At 40.3% G+C, this 27,856-nt stretch overlaps 2 protein-coding genes across 2 annotated transcripts; one reads left to right on the top strand and one right to left on the bottom strand.

Annotated features, from left to right (window-relative positions):
* Positions 1–16,171, bottom strand: COMMD5 (COMM domain containing 5). Its single transcript, XM_051630606.1, has 7 exons — positions 15,889–16,171; positions 13,360–13,520; positions 12,219–12,247; positions 8,522–8,572; positions 4,277–4,372; positions 2,766–2,841; positions 1–521 (listed from the first exon to the last, which is right to left on the bottom strand). Exons 1-7 carry the CDS (start codon positions 16,169–16,171, stop codon positions 420–422), a joined length of 798 nt encoding a protein of 265 aa, XP_051486566.1. The 3' UTR covers positions 1–419.
* Positions 16,172–27,856, top strand: FAM199X (family with sequence similarity 199, X-linked). The gene is made up of 6 exons (XM_051630403.1): positions 16,172–16,448; positions 19,208–19,427; positions 20,828–20,977; positions 21,308–21,469; positions 22,064–22,324; positions 23,204–27,856. The coding sequence occupies exons 1-6, from the start codon at positions 16,261–16,263 to the stop codon at positions 23,372–23,374; spliced, it is 1,152 nt and encodes a 383-aa protein (XP_051486363.1). The 5' UTR covers positions 16,172–16,260; the 3' UTR covers positions 23,375–27,856.

Genomic DNA, 27,856 nt, shown 5'->3' with positions numbered 1-27,856 from the left:
TGCATGAGTGTTTTTTTCATTTTATTTTTCATTTGAGATATTGCAGAGCTTTCTTATGATACACATGATGGGGCTTCCGGTAGCAGGCTTTCAAAACTAATTAAGACTGATGAATCATAATCAGAAAGAAATGACTCTTATATCTATTAAGACAGTTAATTAAAAAATGTTTTGATGAATCACGCAAAAATGCTCACAAACAGCATTATACTTTCTCATGGATATATTTTTTGTTTTTCCTTACTCTTTTGAAATGAGCTTGTGCTTTAATACTTGAATAAAAAAAATATTTACAGTAGACATCATAAATGCTAGATTGCAGTTCAGAGAGGCAAATTGGTGATGGTCCCCTGCTTTGCCATTTGTGAAGCACACTCTGGGTTTCAGATCTGTTCTATCAACTCCCAATGTAAGAGTGTTCAGTCCTGGATCTTCAGGATGCTCCTTTTCTCCAAATCATTCATTTCCTTCAGTATAAGGGCAACATTATATCTCAGTTCTTGAAACTTTGCAACTGGCACCTGAAACAGAATATTCAGGTTAGGAAACATGAAACCTTAGGAACTTTCACTAGGGCATGCCTGTGGATAGGGAGCATTCCACAGTGTAAGCCAAATATCTCTTAAAATACTTTTTTTTTAGGCTTAAGACAAATGATTTGAGGTTAAGAGAATTCAGTTAGGCAACTAAATCATCTGAGTGAAAAAGGAGAGTAGGAAAGAGCAGAAAGAGCAGCTACAAGGTACATTTTCTTGCCTGGTGTGAGAAAGGAAGTACTCCAGAATGTAAACTGGTGACTGATGTGAAGTGTACATGTGTCATGGTTTGGATGGAAAGACGAAGACACCTGGAAGGTCACGGAGCCTACAGAAATCCCAAGCAACAAATTCCAGATATCCTGCTTGTCCAAACTTGCAGGAGAAAGGAGTCAGGCCTTTCAAACGTGTGCTCCCAGGAGTCCCACCAGCTGTCCAGCCAGTCCCAGGCTGCTCTGCTCAACACAGTTTCATGGACTCTGCTTTGACTACACTGAAGACACACAGAGTCCCTTGTCATCAATCTGCCTACTGAAGCACAGATACCAATTATGTGAGAGGAATCCAACATCTGATTTGCATTTTCCATATGCATCAGAAATGCATAAAAATGTATCATGTCCTTTTCACTTTTGACATTTATACCACAAGACTCGAAATTCTGCAATTTAATTAGTCACTTTTAATGAAATCTTTTGTCAGAAATCTCACTGCGATTAAAAAACCAAACCAAACCCAAGAGCACAAAGAGTGTAACTTCTCCCAGTGACATACATGTTTTAAAACTCTTCATGAAGGACTTATCTTCTGGACTTACCATCTTACATAGGTAGCAGAACATTTTGTACATGTCTGAATGAAAGGAAACTGAGGAGGTGGGCTATATTTGCTTGCATGTGGTACCTTGGACCATAACATAGGTTTATCCCAAAGAGCTATTAAAAAACACTAATCAGATACAAAAATTGGGTTTATAGCCAGATCTTTGGCATTCAGATCTGGGGAGCAGCAAAGAGCTGATTCTAGGAGAAGCACATACCAGATATCTGCACTTCTGCCTGAACTGGACAGGCACAGCAACACATCTCCACTGCAGAATGGCAAATGATCTCCCACAGACTTACAGCAAAAACACCTAAAACCCAACCAAAGCAACCAGAAACAATGCCACCAACACTTGACATTATATACCAGGAAATTAAACCCCAAATCTAAACAGTAAAGAATATATACTAGTTTTTATTCTCGTAAGTGAAACCTAGCTGGTTGTAAAGGGTTAACCTGAACCATTGCTCCATTTAAATTCCATGGAAGACCTCAAACAGAGCACAAGGGATGCTCCAAGCTGGACTGTCCAGAGAGGGGTAAATTTGATTTTCTGGGAAGTGACACCCTCAGAACTTTGCAATGTAGCACAGAACTTGTGCCTTCCTCAACAGCTGCCTTCTTGTGGGGCACTGTACAGTAAATTCAGTCTACCTCTTTGCACCCACACTGCTTTGGTGCTTCCTCCACACAACTACTGACACATGAGCTGAAACCAAAATCCTTAGAGTTCAAATGTAACAATGCCTGCTGTGCACTGAATTCCTGTATGTACCACTATGTTATTTATAGAACAAATAACATTCCTTTTCAAAGGTTAAAAATATGGAAGAGTTTATGCTCTCTTCTGGCAAACCTTTACATCCAGTGTCATACATACTGCCACTGACTAATTCTGTGGTAAAAAGCAAAGAGATTTTTTTACTTTCTAACAGCAAGAACTGTACAGAACAAAAAGAGGATAAAACCACCTCTGTCACAGAAGAGAATGTTACCATTCTCTGCCAAAATGTAGGGGGTTTAGAAGTGTATCTAAATTACATAGACTACCCCAGTAATTCTCCTGCCCTCCAGAGCCATTGTCAGGTCTAAAGGTTACAGTTGATAACAAAACTGTAATTTTTAATCAAACTAGTTTTTATGCAACAGTGCTTTTCAGTAATTAATATCCTTCTAACAAACGAGGTTTCACCGAAATGTGTGTAGGAACAAGGTATAAAAGGATTTTGTTTGGTGTTTCATTATATATTGTGTGCAGCTACAGTGAACATGACAGATTCCAAAGCAAACCAACCAATGACAATGCCCTGTTTACAAAAGCTTTCCTATTTGAAATAGTGAATCAGCTTTCTAAAAAGAACTTCAAGTGGTTTCTTTTTTATCTATTAAGGCAATCAGACTTACTTCAAAGCGATGAGCTGTCCCATCTGAAAGCTTCATCATCATTAGAATGGATGGTTGAAGTGCACGGGCCAGTGAGCTGAAACGATTTACATTATTAGTGTTACAACAGTAGACATCAATGGTGTGATGAGCACAGCTTTGTGCATTAACAGCTTAAGGTGTTCATGTGGGCTTTACGAAGAGCATGAGTAATTTCAATCAAAGATTCCTGTACTTGGCTATCTGGAAACTCATGAACATAGGAGTCTTGTCCAACTTAACTCAGTATTGAGACCAAGAATATTATTTTTTTTATAGTAACTGCAAGTTTAGGAGCATTTTCATTTTCCATAATAATAAGTTCAGGAGAACTATGGCAGGGATAAAAGCTGCCCAAGATAGCAATAATGCACAGTTTTCTTATGCAGTTTACCATGTTGCATGAATCCTTTCCATTCCTTCATATGTACTTTCAACTGCCACCTCATCTGGGGAATCAAGCTCTCTCAGTCTTCATCCTAAATTTGTGGGTTGTTATTTTATTTGATGACACAGAGGGGAAATGAGTCATTCTTGGGCAGCTTCCATCAACCAGTGTTGCCAAAGCCTGCTCAGGTACTGACAGTTGCAGCCAGAAGCCATACCTCTTTGCAGAGGCTGTTGCTGGATGATAAACAAGAATTCCCAGGGGGGAGGTTGACTGGAAAGGAAAGTAAGAGGGAGGAAAATAGAGAAGGATAACGCATTGCTCCTATGTTGTTTGGAAAACAAATCATAGGATTTGCCTGCAGCTTGCAAGCATTGTGCCTGAGGATGTTATCTGTACATTTTGCTGTCTTACAGGTACAGATTTTCTCAGCATAGTGATACCTTGGTGGTACTGAAGTAAAGGCCGTTATTCCTCTTTTGTGAAATAAACTAAGAGGTAGATCAATAACCAACTGTGTAACCATGGCAGTGTAAAGGTGCTGTTCTGCAGCCTCTTTGTAAAATCTACAGCAGACTGTACAGGTGATGGAAAGTAATTTTATTTATCATGTGCAACATGCAAACAGCAGTCTACTTGACGAGCTGAACTGAAGATTGCTCTCTCCTGCTTCTGAGGAGCTGAAAGCTTGGCTGGCTGTGTGAGGCACAATCCATCTAATTTATTTCATAATCTCTGAGGACCTTTGGAGTTGTACCAGCTCCACTGAGTTGTAAAATATTGAAAGAGAGACTCACACTTGAGTGAAATTATTCTAATATTCTAGTTTTAGAGATCAAAACAAATAAGGAGCCTAAGAAGTATCATTAGTGGAAGAAGAAGGGAGTAGCCTTCTGACAGGTCCATGTTAGCAGCAGTAACCTGTATATAAACTGACTTCTATACTATTCAGAAAATCCCCTCCATATCTTACCATTTAATGCTACATGCCAGTCCCTAACAGCAAGATGCATTTTAACACCATTAACATTTTGAAGCAGCACAACAATTCAGGTTAACCTCGGGCAATTTAATTCCTAGGGTCATGCAGAACTCTCTTTTATACCTTGTGGATATTGCTACGTCCACTCTCCACCTGAGGTCCTGGACACTTGGCAGCCTACTTCGCTGTAGCAGAGCTGTGCCTTCGGAAGCAGGACGCCTACAGAGTCAATCAGAAATGGGTGACTGAAATGCAAATTCATAAAAGAAACCACAATCTAAAGAGAAAATAAGATTCCTCACAACAAACTGTCTGGAATTGGTTTTTTTCTACATCTATCCTCATTTAGAGAGGTCTGAATCAGTGAAGACTTGTGTGTTTAAGACAGCTCTGCTCAAGTTACCCACTCTTCCTATGCTTAACTACAGTCTGTGTAAAAAAAAAAGAGACCAAGTGACTTGTAATTCCAGTAAACTGATGTCACTATAAAGTTTAGGAAGTGGCTGGCATATCTCTTATTTCAATTATATGCAGCTGTGAGACACAGAAAGGCATCTGTAAATGTATCTACCTTCATGCAGATCCAACAGGAACAAGCAAGAAGGAACAAGACAGATGACTTGACACAAAGAGTTAGAATAAGGTCACCGTGCTCCTTCAGCAGAAAGCATCTAGGACTAGCAAGCAGCAGTGTTTTAAAATATAATAATATTAGGGTGTTCTTTGAAGCATACTTGAAAAAAAAAAAATCACACAGTGGTTCTTGCCAATCCAACATAACTTACAAACTAAGTTCCTCACATAACGTTCTCTGCCAAACCCAGCACAACCTTCAAGATTTCTGTCTAGTCTAATGAGTAAGAAGCCAAGGACTTTATTTATTTCTCATGTTGCAAGAAGAACCAGGATGATCAAGCCTCAGTTTATTTCTGCAAGGAAATACAGCTGACAGTGATTAAACTTCAGATGGTTGACAATCTTTAAATTTTTAACAGCATCTTGAGCTCTGGGTAAGTAAACAAGGCAAATCTGATAAAAAGGCATAAAACCCACCCATTTTTAGATATACATGCAGAAATATCTTTAAAATGAGGTCACTGAGCTGGTCCATTCAGGATCTAGTCTGCACCTCATGTTACTTACCATATTACTGGTTTTTTTATTGCTAAGTGTCCCATGGCTCTGGGAGTTATTTACGGTACATTTCAAAGCTACTCCTGCTAAGGGCAGGATGAGAAATGCTACAACCTTTATCCATGGTGCTAGGCATAATCTAATTACAGACTTTACATCAGAAGGGAATACTCTCTGAACAAATTAGGAACTGTAGGAATGATAGTCTAACATCCCTACTCAGATTCTTGTGTGCAAGTTGGCAGGTGCCTTTAGAAACTGTCCAGAAAATTATGAATTTGATAAGGTACACAGGAGTGACAGGCTGAGATCCCCCAATACTCTTGCATTTAGTAAAGACAATATAGGAAAAAAATTATCCTTTTTTTTTTTTTTTTCTGAAAGGGGGGGCTGCGTAGTGTCAGAAGTGACACACATTCCTAATAGTATGGTAAAGGAATGAGCTGAAAAAATAGATCAGCTGGTTCTTACTCACTGTCAGCCACTGGACAGGAAGTAGGTCAATGCAGCTGGGTGCAACCATGAGGAGCTGGAGTCTAGAATGGTCATTAGCAGGATTAAACAATAAGAACAGGCCTTTCCCTCAGTGGAGAGCTGCTGCCAGTGTTGCTTAATTTGGGGAATACCTAAAAATAGCCACACTGCTACTGCTTCCTTAAGACACGCTAACTCACATCAATGGGAGACAATCCATTCAGTGCAGCACCAGCATTTTGGGGGAAGAAAGAGTAGAGAAAACAGGAAGATGTTCTAGTTAGTAGTTGGTGGGAAACATCAGCAATGGCCAAACATTGAAGCTCCTGAACATTGTTAAACTATGGCGTTTCTGTGGCCAAACCACAAAGCTTTAGTTCTGGTCAGGACTGCACTTCAGAACCATTCCCTCGGAAAGACACGCGGCTTTTATAGCTTAGTTTAAGCTTCTGTCAGCACCTTCCCAGCTTGGACAGGATTGCAACTGGAACTGCAACAATCCTGTAGGGATGACAGAATGTGCACAGTGGCCAACACACACACAGAAATTATACAGGCCATTTTTCAAGCCACTGATTTCTAAAAGGAATAACAAAATGGAGCAGAAAAGACTCAACAGATCTTGCATGCAAAACCTGCAGACTATAATTACCTCTTGTAAACACTCTGTGCAGCTGCAATTCACTGTCAGCACACAGTGCAGAAGGCAGAAGTTAGAACAAGTAAAGCACCATGGATCAGCTAGAGACCATCCAAATTATATGTGGAAAGGATGATACACCTGGTGACAAGAACACCATCTGCCAAAAATACAACAGAAGAGCACTCGAAAATGAAAGATTAAATGATTTGGAGCAGCAGCTGACCTAACAATATCAAAACTAAAGACAAATTCTGGATGGTTCCCTATGTACGTAATGAGACATGCCTAAAAGGCCTCTGAACAGGGAGAATGAATAAACTGGTATGTGTGAAATGCTGACAAATGGCACACAGAACACACCCTCCTGGTAGAAACTAAAGCTACACTTGTTAAAAAAAAAAAGCAGTACATTTATTATTGTAGACATTCAGAGAGGGGGAATCTAGGGTTATCCTTTCCCTTAATAATGAAGTTTTAATTTAATGCCGTTATTTTATGGTATCAGTGTGGCAAGTTTTTCTTTCCTTTCAGTCTAAATAGCATGATGGAACAGTGGGGACACAGAAATACATGTCAAATTTCCAGTACTTGGAACAGAGCTGTTGTTTAGGGAACAAAACAGCAAAAATAGGAAAAGATGCCAGGAAAAGCATTAAAAATGCATTTTTCTGGGCTATCTAGCTCATACTGAATTTTTGATCTGATGCTAATACTTTTCTTACCATCACAATAATAAATACTTACAACTTAATAAGCATATGTATGACTCAGTATTACATTTAAGATTATAAAAACAGATCTGTCTAGAAATCAAATCTGAGGTTCTCTTCTCTGGTCTCAGAAGACGAAGCAGATTACACTGGATAATCACAGCTTTCGAAATAAGAACAAGCTAAATTTTCCAGCATCGTGATTTCACAGTAGAAAACAGACACTCATGCATGCTTCAAATGACATCTAAATTTATCTTTTTTCTCCACTGCAAACAGTATTTCTACTTTCCAACCATAATTTTGCATTCCTAACACCTATAATTCAGACAGAAGAGCAAAGAAAAGATGAGAAGGCTGAATTTGTTTTTATTCCAAGAACCTTTAGCTTTAAGCCAAGATTCTAACCAAGGAAATGAAAAATATTTTTAACTTTGGGAGTAACATTCAGATCCTTGTGAGGGTAACTGAAATACCACAATTATGATTACATGGATTCCATGCAGAATATCTGGAGCAGTGTGGGGTTAGTGATGCTATGAGCTGAGTGACCTCAAGTTTCAAGGAGTAAAGTTTTGCACATGCAAAAAAGTTCAAGGAATTTCTAGATGGAAAATAAGCTAAATATGGTTGAGCAGAGACCATAGAGAAAAAAGGAATCCCTAGAATAGACAAAAGAGATAGGTTGTTCAAAAAGTTCTTGATTTAGTACTTCCTCTGGAGCCACTGTGTTATGCTGCTTAGAAAATGAACTGCAGCAAGCAGAGCACTTGGTATCTCATACATGTCATGAAGTCACCCAGTGTGAATTCCCAGCTCAGCTGTGTGTTAAGACTTGACTAAATGCTATCTGAGAAAGCTTCCATGAACCACACATGTAGAGGGTGTATTACCTTGCCTCTCAACCAAGCAAGTCTTACACTTTTGCTCCTCACTTACAATGATAATGATGATAAAAATACTTAATTCCGTGTCCTTGATGTAATTCATTTGTCCCTGAGCAGCAGGCCTGTTTTTGGTCCGTTAGCTGGGTATAATCAGAAGAAAGCCTTTGCTGACTTAAAAGGCATTTTGTTTAGACTTACGTAGGGAAGAAGAACCGTTTCCCACATCCTGCAATGCATTTTTCATCTGTAGGTATTGATGCACCTTACAGAGGCTACAAACATGATAAGATCTGATGGGTGATAATCACAGAAAAACTGAATACTGGCATGAAAGTTACTTACTGCATATATAGCCACGCATGATGGACATCATGCTATGCTGAATCAAAATAATGGGACCAATCTTGCTCTCATTAATTGAGAGAATTTTGCTATTCCTTCAACAGGCCTGGGTTTTTTGTCAGTAGAGCTCTGTGCAACCCAGCTGGGTGCACAATCCATGGCACATGAAGATACTAACCTTTTACCAAAGACTACACTGGAAAAGTCCACAATGAAATCTTCCGGTATCCTTGAAAAGAAAAGCAATACAAAATAGTTAAGTGTTTTGTAAGCACAAATATATGGCCTCAGCTACCAAACAAAAAAATTATCTATTCTAGAACACAAAAAATGTGTCAACATTTTTCATCCTCCACTGCTTAAAAGTGCCATCAGCTCTTACATAAGCACTTCAGTATTGAGTCAGTCTAGGCTCTCAAAAGGACAGCTTATGTTTTTATATCAATAACCCTAAAAACTGTATTACATCTTCCTGTCCTACCTACTATGGCAACAGTGAGTTTCAAAAGAACCCAGTAGTTGCTTAACTTCTCTCAGTAAAGTCAAGGAAAATTCTACTGATGCCTCTGACAAGTGCAGAAGGCAAGCCAGCAATGCATGCTTTCAAAAATCCCAAACATACACATTTCATTTCACCTGAAGAGAAATGAAGACAGAATTAATTGCTCTGTCACAAGTAAAAACCAAGACCCCTTCAGCAAAGACTACTTACAAAAGGAACACATCTCACATGAGGAAGACAAGTATAAATTTGATGGGGACTATTAACGGGGTCAAATAGACTAAGACTCCACCCACCCTAGGACTCTCCACTACTTTACTCCTCTGCTGCTGTGGTTGCCCTACAAATGAGCTGCTGTTGATTTTCCGTTCAATATATCAGGCTGTAAATTGCAAAGACTGCAGAGCAAACACAATCCATTCAGCTGCCTTTGCCACAGGGACAGCAACCTCCTGCAGAGAGGCAGGTTGGACAAGTGGGAGAAGTAACTACTGCTGCCAAAGTTAAATCAACATCAATCAGTGCCCAAAGACATTACTCACCAGTGGCATGAGATACACAGCAGTATATCAAAGAAAAATCAAAGCAAACTAGGAAGTTACGTGTCCTAAAGGGCTTACAGTGTCTAATGATGGGAGAAAAAAAGAGTCATCAACTCACACAGTGGGAAGATGAAACTACAGTTATTAAGAGCTTGGATTCTTAATGGGAGAAGTTGGGTTAAAACATTTTAAATGGTATTTGTACAGAACTGAATTAATGTATCAGCAAGGTAGTTATCTGAGGCAAACTGGGAAGTGAGAGGAGGGACTAGACAGTGCTCTTTTGGCAGCATCTTTCTCTTTCTTTCAGAAGAGAAAAAAACCTCTGTTTCTGCAAACAGTACTTCACTGTGCAAGTGCATCACTTAACCCATCCTGGTGATGACTGAGTATCCTCTGTATGTGGTCAAACAGCTGGAGACAGGAGGCTGTAATGCAATTATTATGATACCTATGACAATATCTGCTTGACTGTAAGAGCAAGTGTTACTAAAACAGAAGCACTAATGCTACCTTTGAGCTTGCATTATTTTTGCTGTGCAGCTAATGATTTTGCAGAAAATTCTGTTCTGGCTCAAGCTGCTTACAGGAGGCCAGTCACACACTAAGCAGATCAGACACACAGCATAGCACAGCTCAGGCCTGAGCTGCAGATGGCAATCAGCTTTCAAAAGAACATGCTGAGGAAGGGTCTCAAAGGGTAGGAAAAGGTGTGAGGATGTGTCCATCCCCTGTTATTGGCCCAAGCCATAAAGTTACTGAACGACCTGAGAGGGGTTAGCTTCACTGAAGGAAACAAAATAGAATGCAGGAGAGGTGAAAAAAAGGTAACCTGGCTCAGAGCTTAAATCTTTTAAAAGAAGACAACAAAAAAGGGAAAGAAGCCATTTTTCTGCCTTAAAATGCAAAATACCTTCTCAAACACTGGGTGCCAATAATACCAAGGCACTGCTGTTCACCCAGTGATGTGTTCTTCATGCACATGATCACAGGATGACCCACAGGAGTCACTGCAGAAGGATAAGTGTCTGAATGTAACTAGTAGGTGCCTTAAAAATAAGCAGCTATTTCATCTCCCAACTCAAGTTAATTGGGAAACATAAGAAATGACATTTCCCATAGGAATCAAAGATGCTACAGATGCTACAAAATTTACCAAGTATCATAATTTAAGAGTAGAATCAGCTATTTAGTCTTCTAAAAGTTCAGCCACAAGTAGAAGAGAGCTACTCACAGGAAATAAGACTGTCACAGATGAAAGTTAGGAAGAGTCCCAACAATGTGAGAATCATGGAAGCATAACAGTGATGAGCAGCACATAAAACTTAGAACTCTGCGAGCAACAAAAAAGCAGTTACCTGAACTATTGCTGCTGTATCAGTTATGTTAACCAGAACAACAAGATAAAAAAAGATTTTTCAGGACATAAAAGAGATCACCTGGACTGAAAAGTGTCTGCATAGTTCCATGAATAACCCATACAGTGAGAAAAAACAAATAAACCAAACAGCTACAAAACTGTAAGGCAATAAATGGTGGTCAGAAGCCAAGGACCTGGGAGTCCGTGTCTGTAGATACAGGCCGAGTCCACAGCCAGCCCAGCCAGTGACTCCTGGCACTCCTGTACACCAACTTTCTCCACTGCTCAACAGAGGAATCCTCACCCACCCCCAGAGAACATGGCACGGAGCTTTTAGTGCTCCTCATTACTCCTTAATCACACTAAACACAGTCTGTGTGCACCTCGAAAAACACCAGCTCCCACTGGGTCAAAAGCAATTCACCAGTTTCTTACTGACCTACTTTAACCTGGGTGTGAACTCCATGATGCAGCAGAGGAAGCAGCTTTGCATTTTAACTCACAAGACCAAAGGCAGGCCAAGCTCCAGCAATGAGCTGGAGACAAAATTGTATCAGCTAGCAAGGTACCTTTCATCATGGCCTCAATTGCACCTGTCATTGATTACACCCTGATTATATGTCTGAATCTGTAGCTTTAATTTCCCTGAAGTTGCTCATAAAGTAAATTACACTTATGACTCTGCAGAACAAAGTCTGAAGAGGAAGAGAATTTGCAGGTTAATGGATAAATAAGGATGAAAAAAGAATTAGAAACATATGTATCTATTTATCCAGAATGCTAAGAGTTATGATAAATTTGTATTTTAAAACAATTGGGCCTTGATGCAGAGGTTTCTATAGAATGAAAACATCAACTGCTGTTATTCTCCAATTGCTACTGAATCTGGAAATAAGGGAAAACCTGTAAAGATTAACACCTAACGTCTAGCTTTTAGGATATGAACTTCTATTCAGAGATACTCTGAACAGATTGATACAGATCTTGACTAAGTCTGTAACAAACATGCTTTCTTGGGTAATGGGCAGCAGAGATTGTGGCTGAACAAAGTGATAGGATTTCATGAGCGTTATATCATTGGCTTTTCAAAGAAGAAAAAAGTAGGGCAGTTTGTTAGCTTCTGAAATGTTACTACTGTCTTACCAAACGTGTTAAAAAATACTGCAGGGCAAGGTGGGGATGGCAGAGAGAAGGTCACTCACATTTGCATAACCTACATTACGGACTAAATTAGACCAATCTCCCCAGCATGTGAAATTTACTGCTCATGCTCAGTGCTAAATCAAGTCTTACACAACACCTGTTTTTCTCCTCTGGCTTCACATGACATTTGGCAACAGATATATTATGTGTTATTTACAGGTAATTTTTATACCAACTTTGTTGTGTAAAAAAGTTGATTTGGGGAAGTAGTTACATAAAAGTTATGAAAAATGAAATAGGTGAAAAAACCAAGCATAAACAGCCATACCTGAGTTCCTTTAGGTCTTCCTTAAAAGCCTAGAAAGACAAGGAAGGTGAAATTTTACAGGGTGTAGTCTTAAAAGATCATGGTGAATTAATACTAGTTACTTGCTTGGTATCTCTCCTCAAAAGTTTTAGTCTTGAATGCCAGTAGTTTTGAAATGATATTAAGAAAAATTTCCAGAAGTGTTCAATCACGTGTTGATAAACTAATTTTAAAGACCTATACCTCTTGGAAGTCTTTATTTTTCAAAACAACATCCCTGTAATTTCTTTTATGTAGCTATCCATAACATACTATTCTTTTAGAGTAATTACATGCCCTTATTCTCAGATAGGTTTTGCAGTAACTTGTTTAGTCTACAAGAACAGAGAGGAAGTGGCAAAAGATAAGCTCTGAGCAGCAAAGCATGCTCTCACTATGTTTCCTGAGATACATGAGCTTTTCCAGTATGCCTGGGTAAATATGAAAACAGTATCTTAAAGAAGAGAGAGGTGCTGGAAGCCCAGAAGTGGTTCACTCACATAAAAATAAAATAAGAAAAGAAGAAATGTAAGGTAAAGTAACATGAAAAAGTAAAGAAAACAGCCATGAAGAAGGAAGATGGGTTGGGAACATGGCAGAAGTATACGTATTCACACAGAACATCCATAGTATAACCAGAAATAGCATTTCCTCTCCATTTGCACTATACTGTCCTGGCCGTAAAGACCCTTTCTTCTTGGCAGAAGTATGAAGAAAGACAGACAAACAAACAGGAGAAATTGCAAGTGTGGAGAAAATGAGAGGTATGTGTGAACAAACAGGGTAAGAGAGAGAGTAGATGCCCATGAAATAACACTTGGCAATGGTTTCTTCTTGGATTCTAATTTAAGAGTTAAACATGCACAGTAAACAAGATACTGAAGCAGAAAAAGAAGCAGCAATCTCCTTCCCAAAGTTTAAATGCTTTTCCAAAAAGCTCACTCTGAGTTAACGCATCAAGTAAAATAGTAAGCTCTAGATTTGTAACAGTTTCCTCCAAACACTTCCACTTGGTGCAACATTTTTGTGTGCAGCTCCCCACCCTAGCAAATAGGGTTTAGATGGTAACTGATGTCTGACGCAGGATAGTCCTATCAGGACTCCAAGTACTCCCAGAACTTACCTCTTGTTTGAAAGTTGATAAGGGGAGTCTCAGCGCTTCTCGGAGGAGGGTATACATGCCAGAAATGAGGAAAGCAAGCTGCTCTTCTGAGAGATCAGTGCTTTCTGCAATCTGCTTGACAGATTCCTTGCAGTCTTTTCCTTCCAATGCATTAACAGTCACTGTGAATAAGAAAGCAAAGCAAGATCCCTTTATCAAGAGGAAGACCTGGAGATCATGAGCATAAACCTGTCTATGATTTTACTTGAGTCCTACTGACATTTTTCCTGATGTGAAACTGATCATCCACCACCACAGGTCAGTTTCACAACACTTTACCAAGAAAACTTCAATGGATTATGCTTTTGCAATGTAAAATTGAAGCTGTCTTCACTGTTGAAATTTGTTCCAGTGGGATAATGTAAAACAGATTTAAAAAATCATTGCTCGTAAGTACAAAACTAACTTGAGCTTCCATCAAAAAACTTGTTCAAATTAGAAGTCTGCTTACTGCTCAATTACATTTCTGATACCCAGGATAAGAGAAGACTGAGAAAGTAAACAATTAAACACTGTTCTCCAATGTTTCGCATAATTAACTCATCTTGCAGTGTCAGCAGAGACTAAGGATTAAATGAGCAAGGAGAGAAAAAGAAACCTTCAAGTCTTGTAGTTTACTGGAAAGGCCAAATGCAGATCAGCACTGACGCCTGTCCTACCAGATCAGGAGCAGAGCAGGAAATGCGTTGCTGTCTGCTGACGTACTTAAATACAACTTTGATCTGTTTCTTCAAAGAACAACAGATTGCTTATAGTTTTTAACTAGACAGCTTTAATGACAATATTGTTCTTGTTTCTGTTGAACAACCCTAACAATTGGATAAAAATCCATGTCTTCTTTTATGACCTGTTTGCATTACCCTAGAAAACAAGATTTTTCACTCAAGTATAGCTCATGGAACTCGGAAATATCAGCTGCTCTCGACATTTCCAACACTGTATCTGAGGGAGTGCAAAAAAATAACCCCAAAAACATCCCAAGAAAATCTCACAGCTGAGTCATTTGCTCCTACTAGAAGATGCCTCCAGTCTCAAACTTACCCTTGCAGTTTAACAGAATCTGCCATACCACTGGCTGGATAACCCTGAGATAATGGTATATGTGGTTTGTACTTCATGAACAGAGCAGGCATATGATTTATATTAGTTATTATTTAGCAACAGGGTAACAGCAACAGCATTAAAAAATGAGCTCTGTGCAAGTGCCAGAGCAATTTAGATACACCGTGTTGAAATCCATTATGGCTTCAAAGACGTCTTGAAGGGAAAAATCTGCTGCCCTCCAAGCTGTTAATCACAGACCAGCAAGAGCAGAAGATGACTGGAGATTTCAGCCAGCTCTGCATAATCTGGTCGCTGTCTCCATCCACCCTGGGGCACTTGGGTGGATCAGTACGGCAGGGTTTCCCTGCCCTGGCTTCAGATGGTTTTGAAGACTGACTGTTCCCCCTACAGTAGGAAGCACTTACTGCACACCTAAATGTAAGCAATAATTTACACCAAAATTAAACCCAGACGAGGCTTAGGAGATGGTCAGGCTTCCTGGCACTGCTATGACTTTTCAGCCTCCATCACCTCTGCACTAGACAGCAAATATGGTTCAACATCTGTATGTGCGTTTGTTCCAAATGCCTCTGCCTATACCTATCTTTATTACTGTCGATTCTTATAAGGAAGCCCTAGATGTTTTGCTCCATTTCTGACACTGTGCAGCAACGTTTTTGAAGACACACCAGCTGCTAGAGTCTTTGGGTCCACATTGACTCAAACCAGGAAGAAAAAGCCTGAAAGGAAGTTTGAAGGAGAACATGGGCGTGCAGTGCAGCAGCTGCTCTGCTCTCAGCTGGCCACAAACAAGCTGTTCTTTTGCTCTGCTCATCAACTCTCCGATTATTCTGTGATTGTTTTGCATACAGTCATTTACTCAGCTGAGCAACTTTGATTTTGGCAGGCAATCCCGCAGCTCCAAAAAGACATCTGCCCTTGGAGGTTCCTTTATTTTCTCCTCACATTATGAAAACACTCAATACTCCGAGTTCCACATGCCCGACACAACCTGACAGCGACTCAACCGCTGGCTATGGGACCGAGGGGGGAATGACTTGAGCAGTGTGAGTGAGTCCGGGGCCATCCGTAGCTGCAGGAGCCTGTACCTCCATCTCGCGGATTTTACAGAATTTTGCAATACAACCGAGAGGATCCGTCACTGTATCAAACCCTCAGCTTTCGCTTCCCGCAGGGAAAAACAACGGGAGGCGTCTCAGGAGCGGCACCTCTGCCCACGCAGGGCAGAGAGCAGAATCCTAGAGGATCCGCGCCTGCCTCCAGGAACGCGGCGCCTGCCCGGCCCGTGGAACCGCCCGGCCTGTGGAACCGCCCGGCCCGTGGAACCGCCCGGCCTGTGGAACCGCCCGGCCCGTGGAACCGCCGGCCTCGCCGCACGGGGAGCGCGGGCAGGGCGAGCCGAGCCAGGCCGCGCCCGGGCCCTACCTTTGAGGAGCCGCCGGAAGGTCTCCTTGCCCACGTCCTGCAGGGCCCGCGCCATGGCCTCCACCTCGGCGGGCACCCGCGGCCCCAGGAAGCCGCCGCCGCGGCCGCCATGGCCGCTCTCGCCCTGCCCGTGTCCCGCCGCCGCCCTGCCCGCCGCCATGGCCGCGCCGGGGCGGGCCCGCGCGGGCCGCCATCCGCCATCCGCGCCGGCAGGGGCGCTGTGCCGCCCGGCGCCGGAAGGAGCTGCCGCCGGGCCGGCGCGCATCCCGGGGCCGGAGCGCATCCCGGGCCGGTCGGGCGCGGCGGGCCCGGCCGCTCGCTGCCTGAGGCGCTGCCCTTCGCCCCGCCGGAGCCGCTGCCGCTCCCGCCGCCATGACCGAAGAGCCGTACGAGAAGTTCCTGGCCCCCGAGGAGCCGTGCCCGCCGCTCTCGCACCAGCACCCGCCGCGGGGCGGCAGCTTGAGCCTGAGCGAAGAGGGCTGCCTGGACGTCAGCGACTTCGGCTGCCAGCTCTCCTCCTGCCACCGCACCGACCCGCTGCACCGCTTCCACTCCAACAGGTCTGCCCGTGCCTCCGCGGGGCCGCTGCCCGCCCGGCCGAGCGGGCTCCGGGTGCTGCGGGGAGGCCGGGCCGGGCCGGCGGGGCCGGGGCCGCGGGTGCAGCAGGGCCGTGCCTCCTTCCCCGCTCCCCTGCCCGCGCTCCGGCTGCTGCCGCTGCCCGCCCGGCCCTGCCTGGGCCACCCTTCGCCTTGGCGGGGCTGTGCCTGAGCTCAGTCTGGTCTTGCTGAATAACGCTACCGTTGTTAATCGGTGTGAGCTTGGTCATGTTTCAAGAGGTGTTTGTTCCTTCTCAAACGTCTTAAAACGGGGTTTTGAGCGCTGTAGGGTGGGCAGCTGGAGAGCAGTGTGTTCATAATAATTAGAAGTGAGCCTTGAGAGAACAGGGAGCAAAAACTGTGGAGGCTCAGGATGAGTCAGGCAGCTTGGTGATGGCACTGATTCCTGCATAAGCATTTCATTCCATGCTACTAATTAAGGGCAAATTATTCTGTCTGTAATTTGTAGAAAAGGTCTGTTCTAAGAATGCAGATGCAGCTCTATAAAGACGCTCCAGTTGTGCTTATAAAATCAAAACCCCAGTCCTGCTTACTTAAGAACCCAATTCTGCCACTGCTTATGCATAGTATTAAGCTTGATTTTAGCAATAGCTTTCTTTTTGAGAAAAGTTAGTGAGATTTCAGTTTTGAACATACATGTGGGAAAATTTTAGTTCCAGACTTGCAAGTTACTTTTACTAGTAGTGTTTCTACTACACCACAATAAAGAGTGAATAATAAGGTAATCTTTCCATTGAATTTGTGTGGAATAATGGAAATTACACCTTAAAAGTGTCATTCAGAGGGGCAGGCTCTTAATTCTAGATTCTCAAATGATTAATCATAAAGAGCCTTGATAAAGTATGATACGCTTTGATTTTCTACTTCTTACATTGTAAGACCCAGCTGTGACATGAAAACTAAGATGTGTTTGTAGTAGCATATCTGTAAGATAAGTGTGTGATAGTCACCAAATTTGTATTTAATTAATTTGGTACGTTTCTCTTTGTATTGCCTTTCACTTCCCAAGTCTGTTATTCAGGGTTGCTCATTTAACAAACCCAGGTGTGTAACCCAGGCATCTCGAAGGGATGTTTCACTTCTTCAGGCAAGGACATGCCCTGTCTTGCACTGATTAAACCATTGCAGATGCCAGACTCAACCTGTGGTGTTCACAGAAGGGCTTCTGTTTTTTAAACTTACAAGTAGTTTTAATGTAGTTCTCACTTCTTGTTAATCCAGTTCAGCCCAGCAAGTGCAGCAGCCCCCTGAGGTACTGAAGGTGACTGCCTGTACCTGCAGTGACACTGCATGCCTGGAGTATCTGTGTGCACTTTGTTGCTGTTAGAGCCCCTCTACCTCATCCCATGGTTTGATGGGTCTGGAAACTTTGTCTGCTCTGTCTCTCCTTTCATTGATATTTCATGAACACCGAGGCTGCAGTAGTGTTCAAAAGCCTGCGGTGTCACCGCGTGTTCTGTTCTACACCACCCGGTTGCTCTGCCCACAGAAGTCTGCACCACTGAAACCTCACACGTGTATAAGGGATGCAGAAAGGGAGGGAGGGCAAGATCTCTTGATTCTGCAAAAATAAAAGTTTTTGATGTGTCTTTAACCTCGGATGAGTTAATTGCTGGTCAAATAGATTTGGGGGTGAGTCCATCACATATTTAGCCAAGCTGGCATGCAGCTTAAGGGGCGATGGTGAGGACCAGCCTTTCTGGGTGACAGCATTGCTCAGTTTTTGCTGTTGGATAGAGAAATGCTTTTCTAGTTAGCCAGGCTGAAGTGGACAGGAGGATGGAACAGCAGCTGATTGCATGGGTTTCTGTGGAGAATTTTAGAAGCTCTTTTCCAGTTGTTTTGGCTGTATTCAGTGCTGTGCTGACTCATAATTGTCTCAACCTAGTTTTCACCAATATGTAAAATAAATCCAGAGATCCAGACTGATTTCATGAGCCTGCTAAATTCTGGCTCAGTCTCATTAGAGTAAAAAAAAAAAACGACCTGATCTTTGAAGTTTGAATCCTGAGTCGCTTTCCTTCAGCAACAGCATTAGCTAGTTTTTTAAATGAAATTATGAGGGCAAAAGTGTACTTAGTTTTGGCATAGTAGCATTTTCACACAGATTATTTTCCCATCTTACACTGTCTCATTCCAACAGTATGTCTGATATTTTTGGCATTCAGAGTTGAAAATAGTCAATAATGGAGCTTTTGATGTATCCATAATGTGTTTCCTTATTAAGCCTTAGTTTTATGTGGGATTATCAACCTAGAATTTCTTTTTGACTCTTGAAGTCCAACTGATTTACTTCTTAGGTGTGCTTACTTCAACTTACATGGGAGTTTAAATATCCCAATATATGGGAAATGATATTTTTACTTTGGTGTATTTAAAAAAAAACACAAACAAACAAAGACAATTTACACACTACAGGAACCATTGCTCTGGAGTGGAAACCCTTAATATATTAAAATAAAGGTGTAATTGTACTAGTACTAATCCATATACTATATATGGATTTTTGCCTTGTGATTTTAACTTTTAATTCCCTTTGGTGTTGCTTGTGGACCTTTAAAAACATTTTTAAATACAATACTTAAATTTACAGAATTATAACTTATTTCTGTAGTTTTATGAGGCTTAAAACAGCTAAGCATTTTTCAGGACACAATTCCAATGTATTTGCTGAATTCTGTTTCTTTTGTCCTGTTCTGCAGGTGGAACTTGACATCTTGTGGAACCAGCGTGGCCAGCTCAGAGTGCAGTGAGGAGCTGTTCTCCTCGGTTTCAGTCGGTGATCAGGACGACTGCTACTCTCTGTTGGATGACCAGGAGTTCACCTCTTTTGATTTGTTCCCTGAGGGTAGTGTCTGCAGTGATGTCTCTTCTTCGATCAGCACATACTGGGATTGGTCAGACAGTGAGTTTGAATGGCAGGTAAACTAGTTCCACTACAATTGTAAAATTTTGTATAGACTATTAAGTACTGTGTTTACCTTTAAGTGAAATGTCCTCAGCATTTATTCTTGGTAACTACTGAATCAAGAGCAGATATCTGAATCTCCAGTGATTAAAGAAAACATTTTGTTCCATTTTATTCCTGCATTCTTAATCTGGAGGAGTGACTGAAGGTCAGGTCTTCAAAGAGGGTTGCTTACAGATTGTGGTCATTTGGTTCTCTTGACCAACATTTGTCTTATAGCCATGAGCTTAGATTCTTTGTACTGAGGATGTGTTAGGCTAAGTAAATCTGGTTATAGTGGTCTGCTTCCAGTGATTTGGTTGTATTAAATCTTCCTTTGGAATCAAGCTGGCACTTAGGTTAAGTGTAGAAGCTCTTTCCTTCACTGATTTCAAGAAAGCAGAAATCCTGTTCCAGAAAATGCACATTAACTCAAGATAACATGAACTGTGAGACTAGCTTTGAATTTCTTACTGGTTCAGTCTAACTGCTAGTCTCTAGGTTTATTGTATCACAGAGTTTACAAGTGCATTTGTGTAAAGCAGCCTGTAGGAGCCACTTGGATTCGATCCCAATGATTCAGAGCTTCATTGAGTTGCGAAATTTTAATTTCCTGATAAAAGTCAGTGATTGTTTGGAAAAGAAGCAATTTCCCATGTCTTAGTTAGCTGACAGCATGTTTGATTAGTAACTAGCTTTTGAAAACGATCCTTTGTTTTTTAAGACAAGCATTTCTTAGGAGGCATACTTGGTTGGACTTGTAAAATTTTGAAAAGACTTTTTTTGTAGCTCTTCATAGTGTTATCTGGCAGCATCTGAGCATGAGTAACCCAGCTGTCACACTTTAACTGGAAATGCATTCAGAAATTGTGTGCCAGTTGTATAAATGAAGCTAGCTGAAGTTCTGCAGTTTCTTCCAGGAAAATGACAGTGATTTTAATGGAATTGTCTTGTGTAATTATGAGGTGTGGTGTAAATTACAAACCTACCTTGAAATCTTCCTTAAACTAAATTTATGCTTTTAAATGGGAGGTTTAGATTTAGGCTTGGTTTGTAATGGGCAGTTTACACTGTTGGAGAAGGGAAGTAGTTGAAATGCCAAACCGTTTTGCTGCTTTTTTAAATGCAACTTTTAAAAACAAGGATTGGTAAGTAGGGGATAGTGTGAATTGAGTTTCCACTTGCTGTTTGTTGGAAGATGCATAGGATTATGAGATGCAGAGTTATGAGTAATTAATAAGTAGTTGTTGGAGTACATAGATAAACGATGCTTTGCTAATTTGATGGTATGTTTTGAAATGTTAATAGTGTTAGAATTACTTTAAATCTGCCTACTGTATTCTAAGGCTTTGTTCTTTCTCTTACATATTACAAGTTGCCTAGCAGTGACATTACAAGTGGGAGTGATGTGCTTTCTGATGTTATACCCAGTATTCCCAGCTCTCCTTGTCTGCTTCCAAAAAAGAAAAACAAGCATCGGAATCTTGATGAACTTCCGTGGAGTGCAATGACAAATGATGAACAGGTGAAATTGACTTTTTCTCTATGTGAGAATTGTAATATACAGAAGAACTTTGAATTAGAGCCACTTGTACTGATAGCTGTAGGTGTAAGTGTAGACCTGTGTGGTACTACTGGATTCTTGAAACTAAATCTTGTCTTTTGCCTCTGTACTAGGCAGTTTAACGTGCACTCAGATTTTCACCCTGCGTTTTTGAGGATGCTCAGTGAGGCTACAATTGTAGGAAATGTGATGTTTGAGCACTTTGTATTCTGTTAGGCTTTCCTTTTTTTTTGTGTCACTCATTTAGAATCAATAATAATTTAATATTACATGCCTTACTTTGGTTCCTAGGTTGAATATATTGAATATTTGAGTCGCAAAGTCAGTACAGAGATGGGCCTTCGAGAGCAACTTGATATTATTAAAATTATTGATCCTACTGCTCAGATCTCGCCTACGGACAGTGAATTCATTATTGAATTGAACTGTCTCACAGATGAGAAATTGAAACAGGTGAGTTAAGGTTTGTACATAGACTTTGGGTTTCAGCATCTGATATGTCTTGCCAAGTCTCATACAGAGTTGTGATACCTGATGGGTATGGTAGATAAACGCTATTATGATCTTGGCCTGTTTCATATTTCAATTTTCTAAGTCTTATTTTAAAGTAGAACAGGACTGCTTTCCTTACAGCCACTTTTGTTTTAGTATATCTAGCAAAGTAAATGGGTTTCATACATTAGGTAAACAGCTTAGTTCATTTGAACTTGACTCATACTCCTGTTTGGTGTTTTAATAGTAACTTACTGTTTTGTAGTAGGAAACTCAGGAGACAGGAGCAGGGCAGGGGCGGGGAAACTCGATCCTTGTTACTTTGTTTTCTTCCTTCCATAATTAATATTAACTTAGTTCTTAGGGAAGTTCTCGTGTTGACTGCCAGGTGGCTTGGTATTTAAGCAGCAACAGCAAAATGTTTTAAAAGACTAACTGAACCAATCCAATAATTTGATCGTTATTCATAGGCAAACTGTGGTTTTTTTCATGAAAAGTAGTGTCTCAGTACAGTATTTCTCAGGCTATAATAATTCTGTTACCTCTGTTCTAAAGGTGAGAAACTATATCAAGGAACATGGACCTCGTCAACGGTCTGCGAGGGAAAACTGGAAGAGGAGCAGCTACAGCTGCGCAAGTACCAGTGGCGTGAGCGGCGCCAGCGCCAGCAGCAGCAGTGCCAGCATGGTCAGCTCAGCCAGCAGCAGTGGTTCCAGTGTTGCTAACTCTGCTTCCAACTCGAGTGCCAGCATGAGTCGAGCACACAGTGATAGTAATTTGTCCACGAGCGCTGCAGAAAGAATCCGGGATTCAAAAGTAAAGTTCCTGATGATGTACTTGTGTATTATGCTGTGTAACTTGTTCAAATTGCTTCTGTGATCTGAACTGGGATATTTGTACTGAGCAGCATGGTTAGTGACTGAGGATCTGCTAAATCAATGCTGACTGTTTCCTCAGGTGTGGCCACAAGGAATTTAGCTTGAGCTCTTCCTATCACTTCTCTTCTAAGTGAAAACCTGATGTTTGTATGTAGTAGATCTTCTAATTACTTTTGTTTACGGTAGGTGAGTAGGGGCTAAATAAGGGCTTTATACATCTAACTTAATTATTTGAATCGACACAATTTAAAAAAAATAATAATTCAAGATCAATTAACCTAATCTACACATAATTTCTGGATAGTAAAGACTTTCTCGGTTGTATGTTTTTTTCCCAACTAGAAGTTTCGTCAGGCTTTTTGAATCTTTTTCATTTTATTCTTCCAACATGTCTCATGAGACTGCTTGGTGAGGAGTGACCTACTGAAGCATGTATCAGTTCAAGTAATGCTGTGGCACTTGTCCTGTCTCCATAATTTTAGTTTTAAGTGTGGAGGAGAGAAGCAGTTCCTGCTTGCTCTTCAACATCTTGGGTTGTTATTGTAAGACTAACACTTTCCCTGCAATAAAGATTCTTCTGGTCAGAGACTCAGCTGTGCAACATCACAGGGTGATGTGCCTCATAACTCGGATATCATAGTCTTGATATTTTAAATGAGATATGATTTTGGATGAATGTTTGCACCACCTCTGAGAATTCATTTTTTAGTTCTTTTTCAGAGCAGACATTATTTTAGAGGTTAATGTGTGAGCTTAAAAGGTGGCTTGTGATTTAAAGAGTAAAATCTTACTCTTTGTCCCTTCTGTATTTTGGCAGAAACGTTCCAAGCAACGGAAGCTGCAGCAAAAGGCCTTACGCAAGAGACAGCTGAAAGAGCAAAGACAAGCTCGTAAGGAAAGACTGAGTGGATTGTTTCTTAATGAAGAAGTGCTGTCTTTAAAAGTGACTGAGGAGGACCATGAAGGAGATGTAGATGTTTTGATGTGACAGGGGTGAATTTATCAGTGTTCTTTCTAAGCCTTAAATGTATTATCCTTATTGTTTACATATATTTCTTGACCAAATTTTGATTAGTGTTAACAGTATAAACCAGATCTTTTCTCAAGTGTAATTTTGGTAAAGAAGGTCTGAGTATTGAGTAACTTCACCTTTTTGAGACTAATATTGCAAGAAAGGCTTTGGAAACTTAACTGACTTCTGAAAAGCAGCTGAATAGGTACAATTATTAAGGAATTTGAGGTGGGCACACATGCTGACTTTCTTGCAAGACATGACTCTAGGGGTGCTTTTGGATGACACTAAGCATGCATTACTGTGCTTCAGATTTTTGGGCTTTTTTCAGCTTAAAGTTAATATTTCACTTGGCTTGTTCTGTCTTTCTTTCCCACAATGAGGAAGATAGTTTAGCATGTGGAAAAGTTTAGTTCTCTAGGGCTTTCTTCAGTCTTGCTCTTGGATCATACAAAATCAAAGTACTGTGATTATCCTTTTCTAGAAGTTGGAATTTAACTCAAACTACACAGAAAAGAAGCAGGGCTTCTAACGCAGTGAATTTCTAACACACACAATGCCTAATGTGGTTCTTTAGGAAGCCATTAGAACTCAAAACCACAACTTGTAAGCTTAGTCTTCAGAAAGTTACTTTGCTGCTCAGTATCTTACAGTATGGTTGTTACTAACAGTTGACCAGTACATCCCTAGTATTGCAATGAAAAGACTAAAATAAAAAGATCTTTATGCATTGAAAGCACACACTAATCTACAATTAAGTTGTCTAGGACACTACTTACAGTAGTTAAAAATTCTACTGGAAATGGAAGTGCAAACAAGTGGCACGTAACCCTGGTATTTTTTTCCCCAGAAGCATATTTGAATAGATTCACATTGTGGGCAAGATAACTTAATACAGCTGTGCTTTTTAATTGTGTGTTTAGTTGAGGATGTGTCTTCTGTGTGGGTTGTTACACCATTACATGTTTCAGAATTCTCCTCTTTTTGTTACCTGCTTTTGAAATTTCTCTTGCTAAGAAAATAGTGTAAAATTATGGCTTTCAGGTAGGGAGGTAAAAGTAGTTTTAGCCTGTTTTTCTGACAATCCATAAGTTATCTTGGAACTACTTGTTACAGAACTCCAGCCCCCTCCCCCCCCCCTCAGCTGAGCTAGAAATTATACTTCTAAATTCCAACATGAAACTTAAAGTTTATAGAAGTATTTTCTAGTTCTGAGTTTAGGAAGTAATTTTTCATTGTCTTGATGTTCATGACTTTCACTTTGCTCTTGTGAATTAAGGAGTTTGGCAGTTTAGTGTGGCCACTGGTGGCTGTAATTGCAGGATATAGACTAATCCTGCAGAATTGCATGGTCAGCTTGATACAGGACTGTTCACATTAATTTTGGATTTCCTGCATGGACTTAGTAGCCCTTCCAGCTGAAGTGTTTTTATCTTAGAAGTGGCATTCCTTTTAGCCTCAAAATAAACTGACCAGTAAAATACCTAGTCAGACTGGTATGTGGGAACTTACTCGCTCTTATTGCTGCTAGACCATGGGTACCCAGACTTGGCCATTGACTGATTAAAAGATACATAAGGTCATTTTTAGCTCAATTGTGAGCTATCTCATCTGGCCAGTTACTTGGCCACTAACCATAAGTGACTGTTACCTGGCAATATTTGCTTGTACTGCCTTATAACTGGTTGATGCCTTCCTTCCTCCTCTAGAAATGATACCAAACACTTCTTAACAGTATATAAGTTACTGAGAATTTAGACTGACTTAACTTGGAGGTTCTTCTAAATATATTGGATGGAATTAAAAATTGAATTGCTGTCAATTCAGATAATTTCAGAGTGCAGTTCTTGAACTCTTCCAACTTACTGTGGCTGCAATGGATGAATTAATCATGAAACATTTCAGTGTGTGTGCACTGTCACAGTTCAGCACAACCTTTATTTTCTGCAGTGACTTTGAATGGTGGATTTTTTTTTTTTCTGAGGAAGAATGCACACTTCATACTGTACAGAACTGAGATTCTGAAATGAATTGTAAGAAAGGTGCAATATTTCAGTGTGGTGGAGCATAAAGGTGTGTCACTTTATTCTATTTCAGCAGCTCTTCAGATCTTAAAATCCTCAGGCTTTATTGAGAGAAGACCCCCCTCATTTTTTATGAGGTACAGTTCTTTTTGGTGACCTGTCTGCTAGCATCTAGAGATCATGGCATGAGAGAGAATAGAATTTCCATCTTGATCTTAGTGTGAGCATGTAAGTATGGATTAATCCAGGTGATTAGATGTGTCCAGTGGTTCATCTGTTATGTTGGATGAAAAGGTCCTGGGTGCCACAGTAGCTGATTGTGGCATGTTATCTCCAGCTGGTACTTCAGTCACTTGTGTGACAGTTAAAATGATAGAAGAGGGTGGATTTCCAGGGGTTCCATGGTAATAATGTATTGCTTTGTATTGTCGTAGTCCTGCGGTGCTTACAACCTAAGAACACAAAACAATGCATATTGTCAGATATTCAAGCCTGAAGTAGCTGTGGGGTTTGAAGGTTCTCACATACTACTGTGTGTTTGGGTTTTTTTTTTCCCTTTTCACATTATTCTTAGAACTAATGACACAGTCATTTTGTGGAGGGGTTGTGGTTTTGCCAGATTCTTGTCTTTCCCTGCAATATGCTGTGTGCTTACCCAGGGAAGGTCTGAGTCATCATCTGTGGAGGTATTGTGTAGATGTGGCACTTAGGGACAAGGTTTTAGTGGTGGACTTGGCAGGGTTAGGTTTACGGTTGGACTTGATGATCTTAAAGGTCTTTTTCAACCAAAACAATTCTGTGAATTTGTAATGGATACTTGTGGCGTTAGTCAAACAGTTGGAATTTTAGTTAAACCTGGTCTTGCTGATTCAAGTGTTGGCCATTGTGGCTGCCACATTGTTTTACAGTAAGTTTCCTACAGATTATTGGGTTCAGATAGATAAAGAAGAGTAACAGACTGCTAAAATAATTCATTCTTGTAAGTGCTTTTTCAAAAACCAGTAAAATCTCTGCTTTTTATTCACAGATAAAAAATGTCAAGCTTAAAAGCAAAATACAGACAAACAGAAAAAGCTCATAGTTGTATAGCTCCATGGTACTGAAGCTGTATATCTAGGTGCTTGGTACCCACTGTAATAGGAATGTAATAAATTTGCACTCTGTAATGTTAATGATTTGCTTCCATAGTAACTTTTTCTCTAAAAAGGCTTAGAAGGAGCACTGAAAGTCTGAATGCAATAGGACTGTAAACAATAGAGAACATTCTTTTCTAATATGATTATAAATATGAGGAGGAAAGCTAACTGCCTAATGAACCTGTCTGATTTGTGTGTGTATCTGATGTCATCCTTTGTCACTTTTAAGATATTATATATTTTTCTTTATCTGGGATACTGATTAAAAGATGGTTATAGTACACTCAGTATGGGGTGCTTACTAAGAAAAGCAAGAAAAGTCTTTGCAAGACTTTCCTGGGCTTAACTTTAGTTCTCATATTGTGGTTTGAAACCTGTGAAGATCATTCTCTGGGGAAAAAATAATAAAAAAACCTCAACCTGCTTGAACTTATTAATATGCATTTACATCAGAGTGCATATGCAATACAGAAACAGAAAAATGGCAATATTCACTGTTCATCTATACTGAATGGCCTGAAGCCATTTCTTTTATCTTGACACCCTTTCAGTTTTGAAACCAGTTGATGGATTGGTCTATAAATATTAACAAACCTGACTGTTTTGAGGGGCTCTTGAAGTTCATTCTTATAAGCCAGGTTTTTGTGGCAAATGTTGTTAGATTTATTGGTTTAATGTTCTTCAGTTTGTTAATATTGCAGTTCTTGGGCATAGAAAACACAAGTCAACATGCCATTTTCTATTTTAAGGATTGCAAAGATAGTTTATTAATTTACCAGGAGCAAATCCTAGGAATATTCAAAGCTTGTCTATTTTGACTGTTAACTCTGAGTAATCATATTTCCGTTCTCTCTCATCTGGCTAACTTAAAACATTTCAAAATTACAAATTAATTCTTGAAATTAAAAAAAATAAATTATAATATTGAAGCCTTGAATATAGTTCATAACCAAAGCAAGGGGGAAATGGGGTTTTGTGATTTTCTTTTTTTTGGAGGAGAGATGGGTTATATATTAGGGTATATGGTACAGCTTACATTGAGGTGATTTTTTTTTTTCCCCAGGTTCTCTGCTAATTGTATTGCTAAAATGCACTTTTGTATAGAAAACTGTCTCTGTACATTCTGTATCTACTTTCCACAATGTTTATAGAGATTTTTCTGAAGTCTTGAAGGATTTACTGAAAGTTGCAATGCTGGTGACTGATGCTGTCGACTTCAAGTTTTCATTGTATTTGAAAATAGTTATGTGCATATTGAAGTACGGGTTGGAATTAAAATTGATGACATAGCAAAGATA

Source organism: Apus apus, chromosome 12, assembly GCF_020740795.1.
Source record: "Apus apus isolate bApuApu2 chromosome 12, bApuApu2.pri.cur, whole genome shotgun sequence".
Lineage (NCBI taxonomy): Eukaryota > Metazoa > Chordata > Aves > Apodiformes > Apodidae > Apus > Apus apus.
This window is presented reverse-complemented; position numbering and strand designations above follow the sequence as displayed.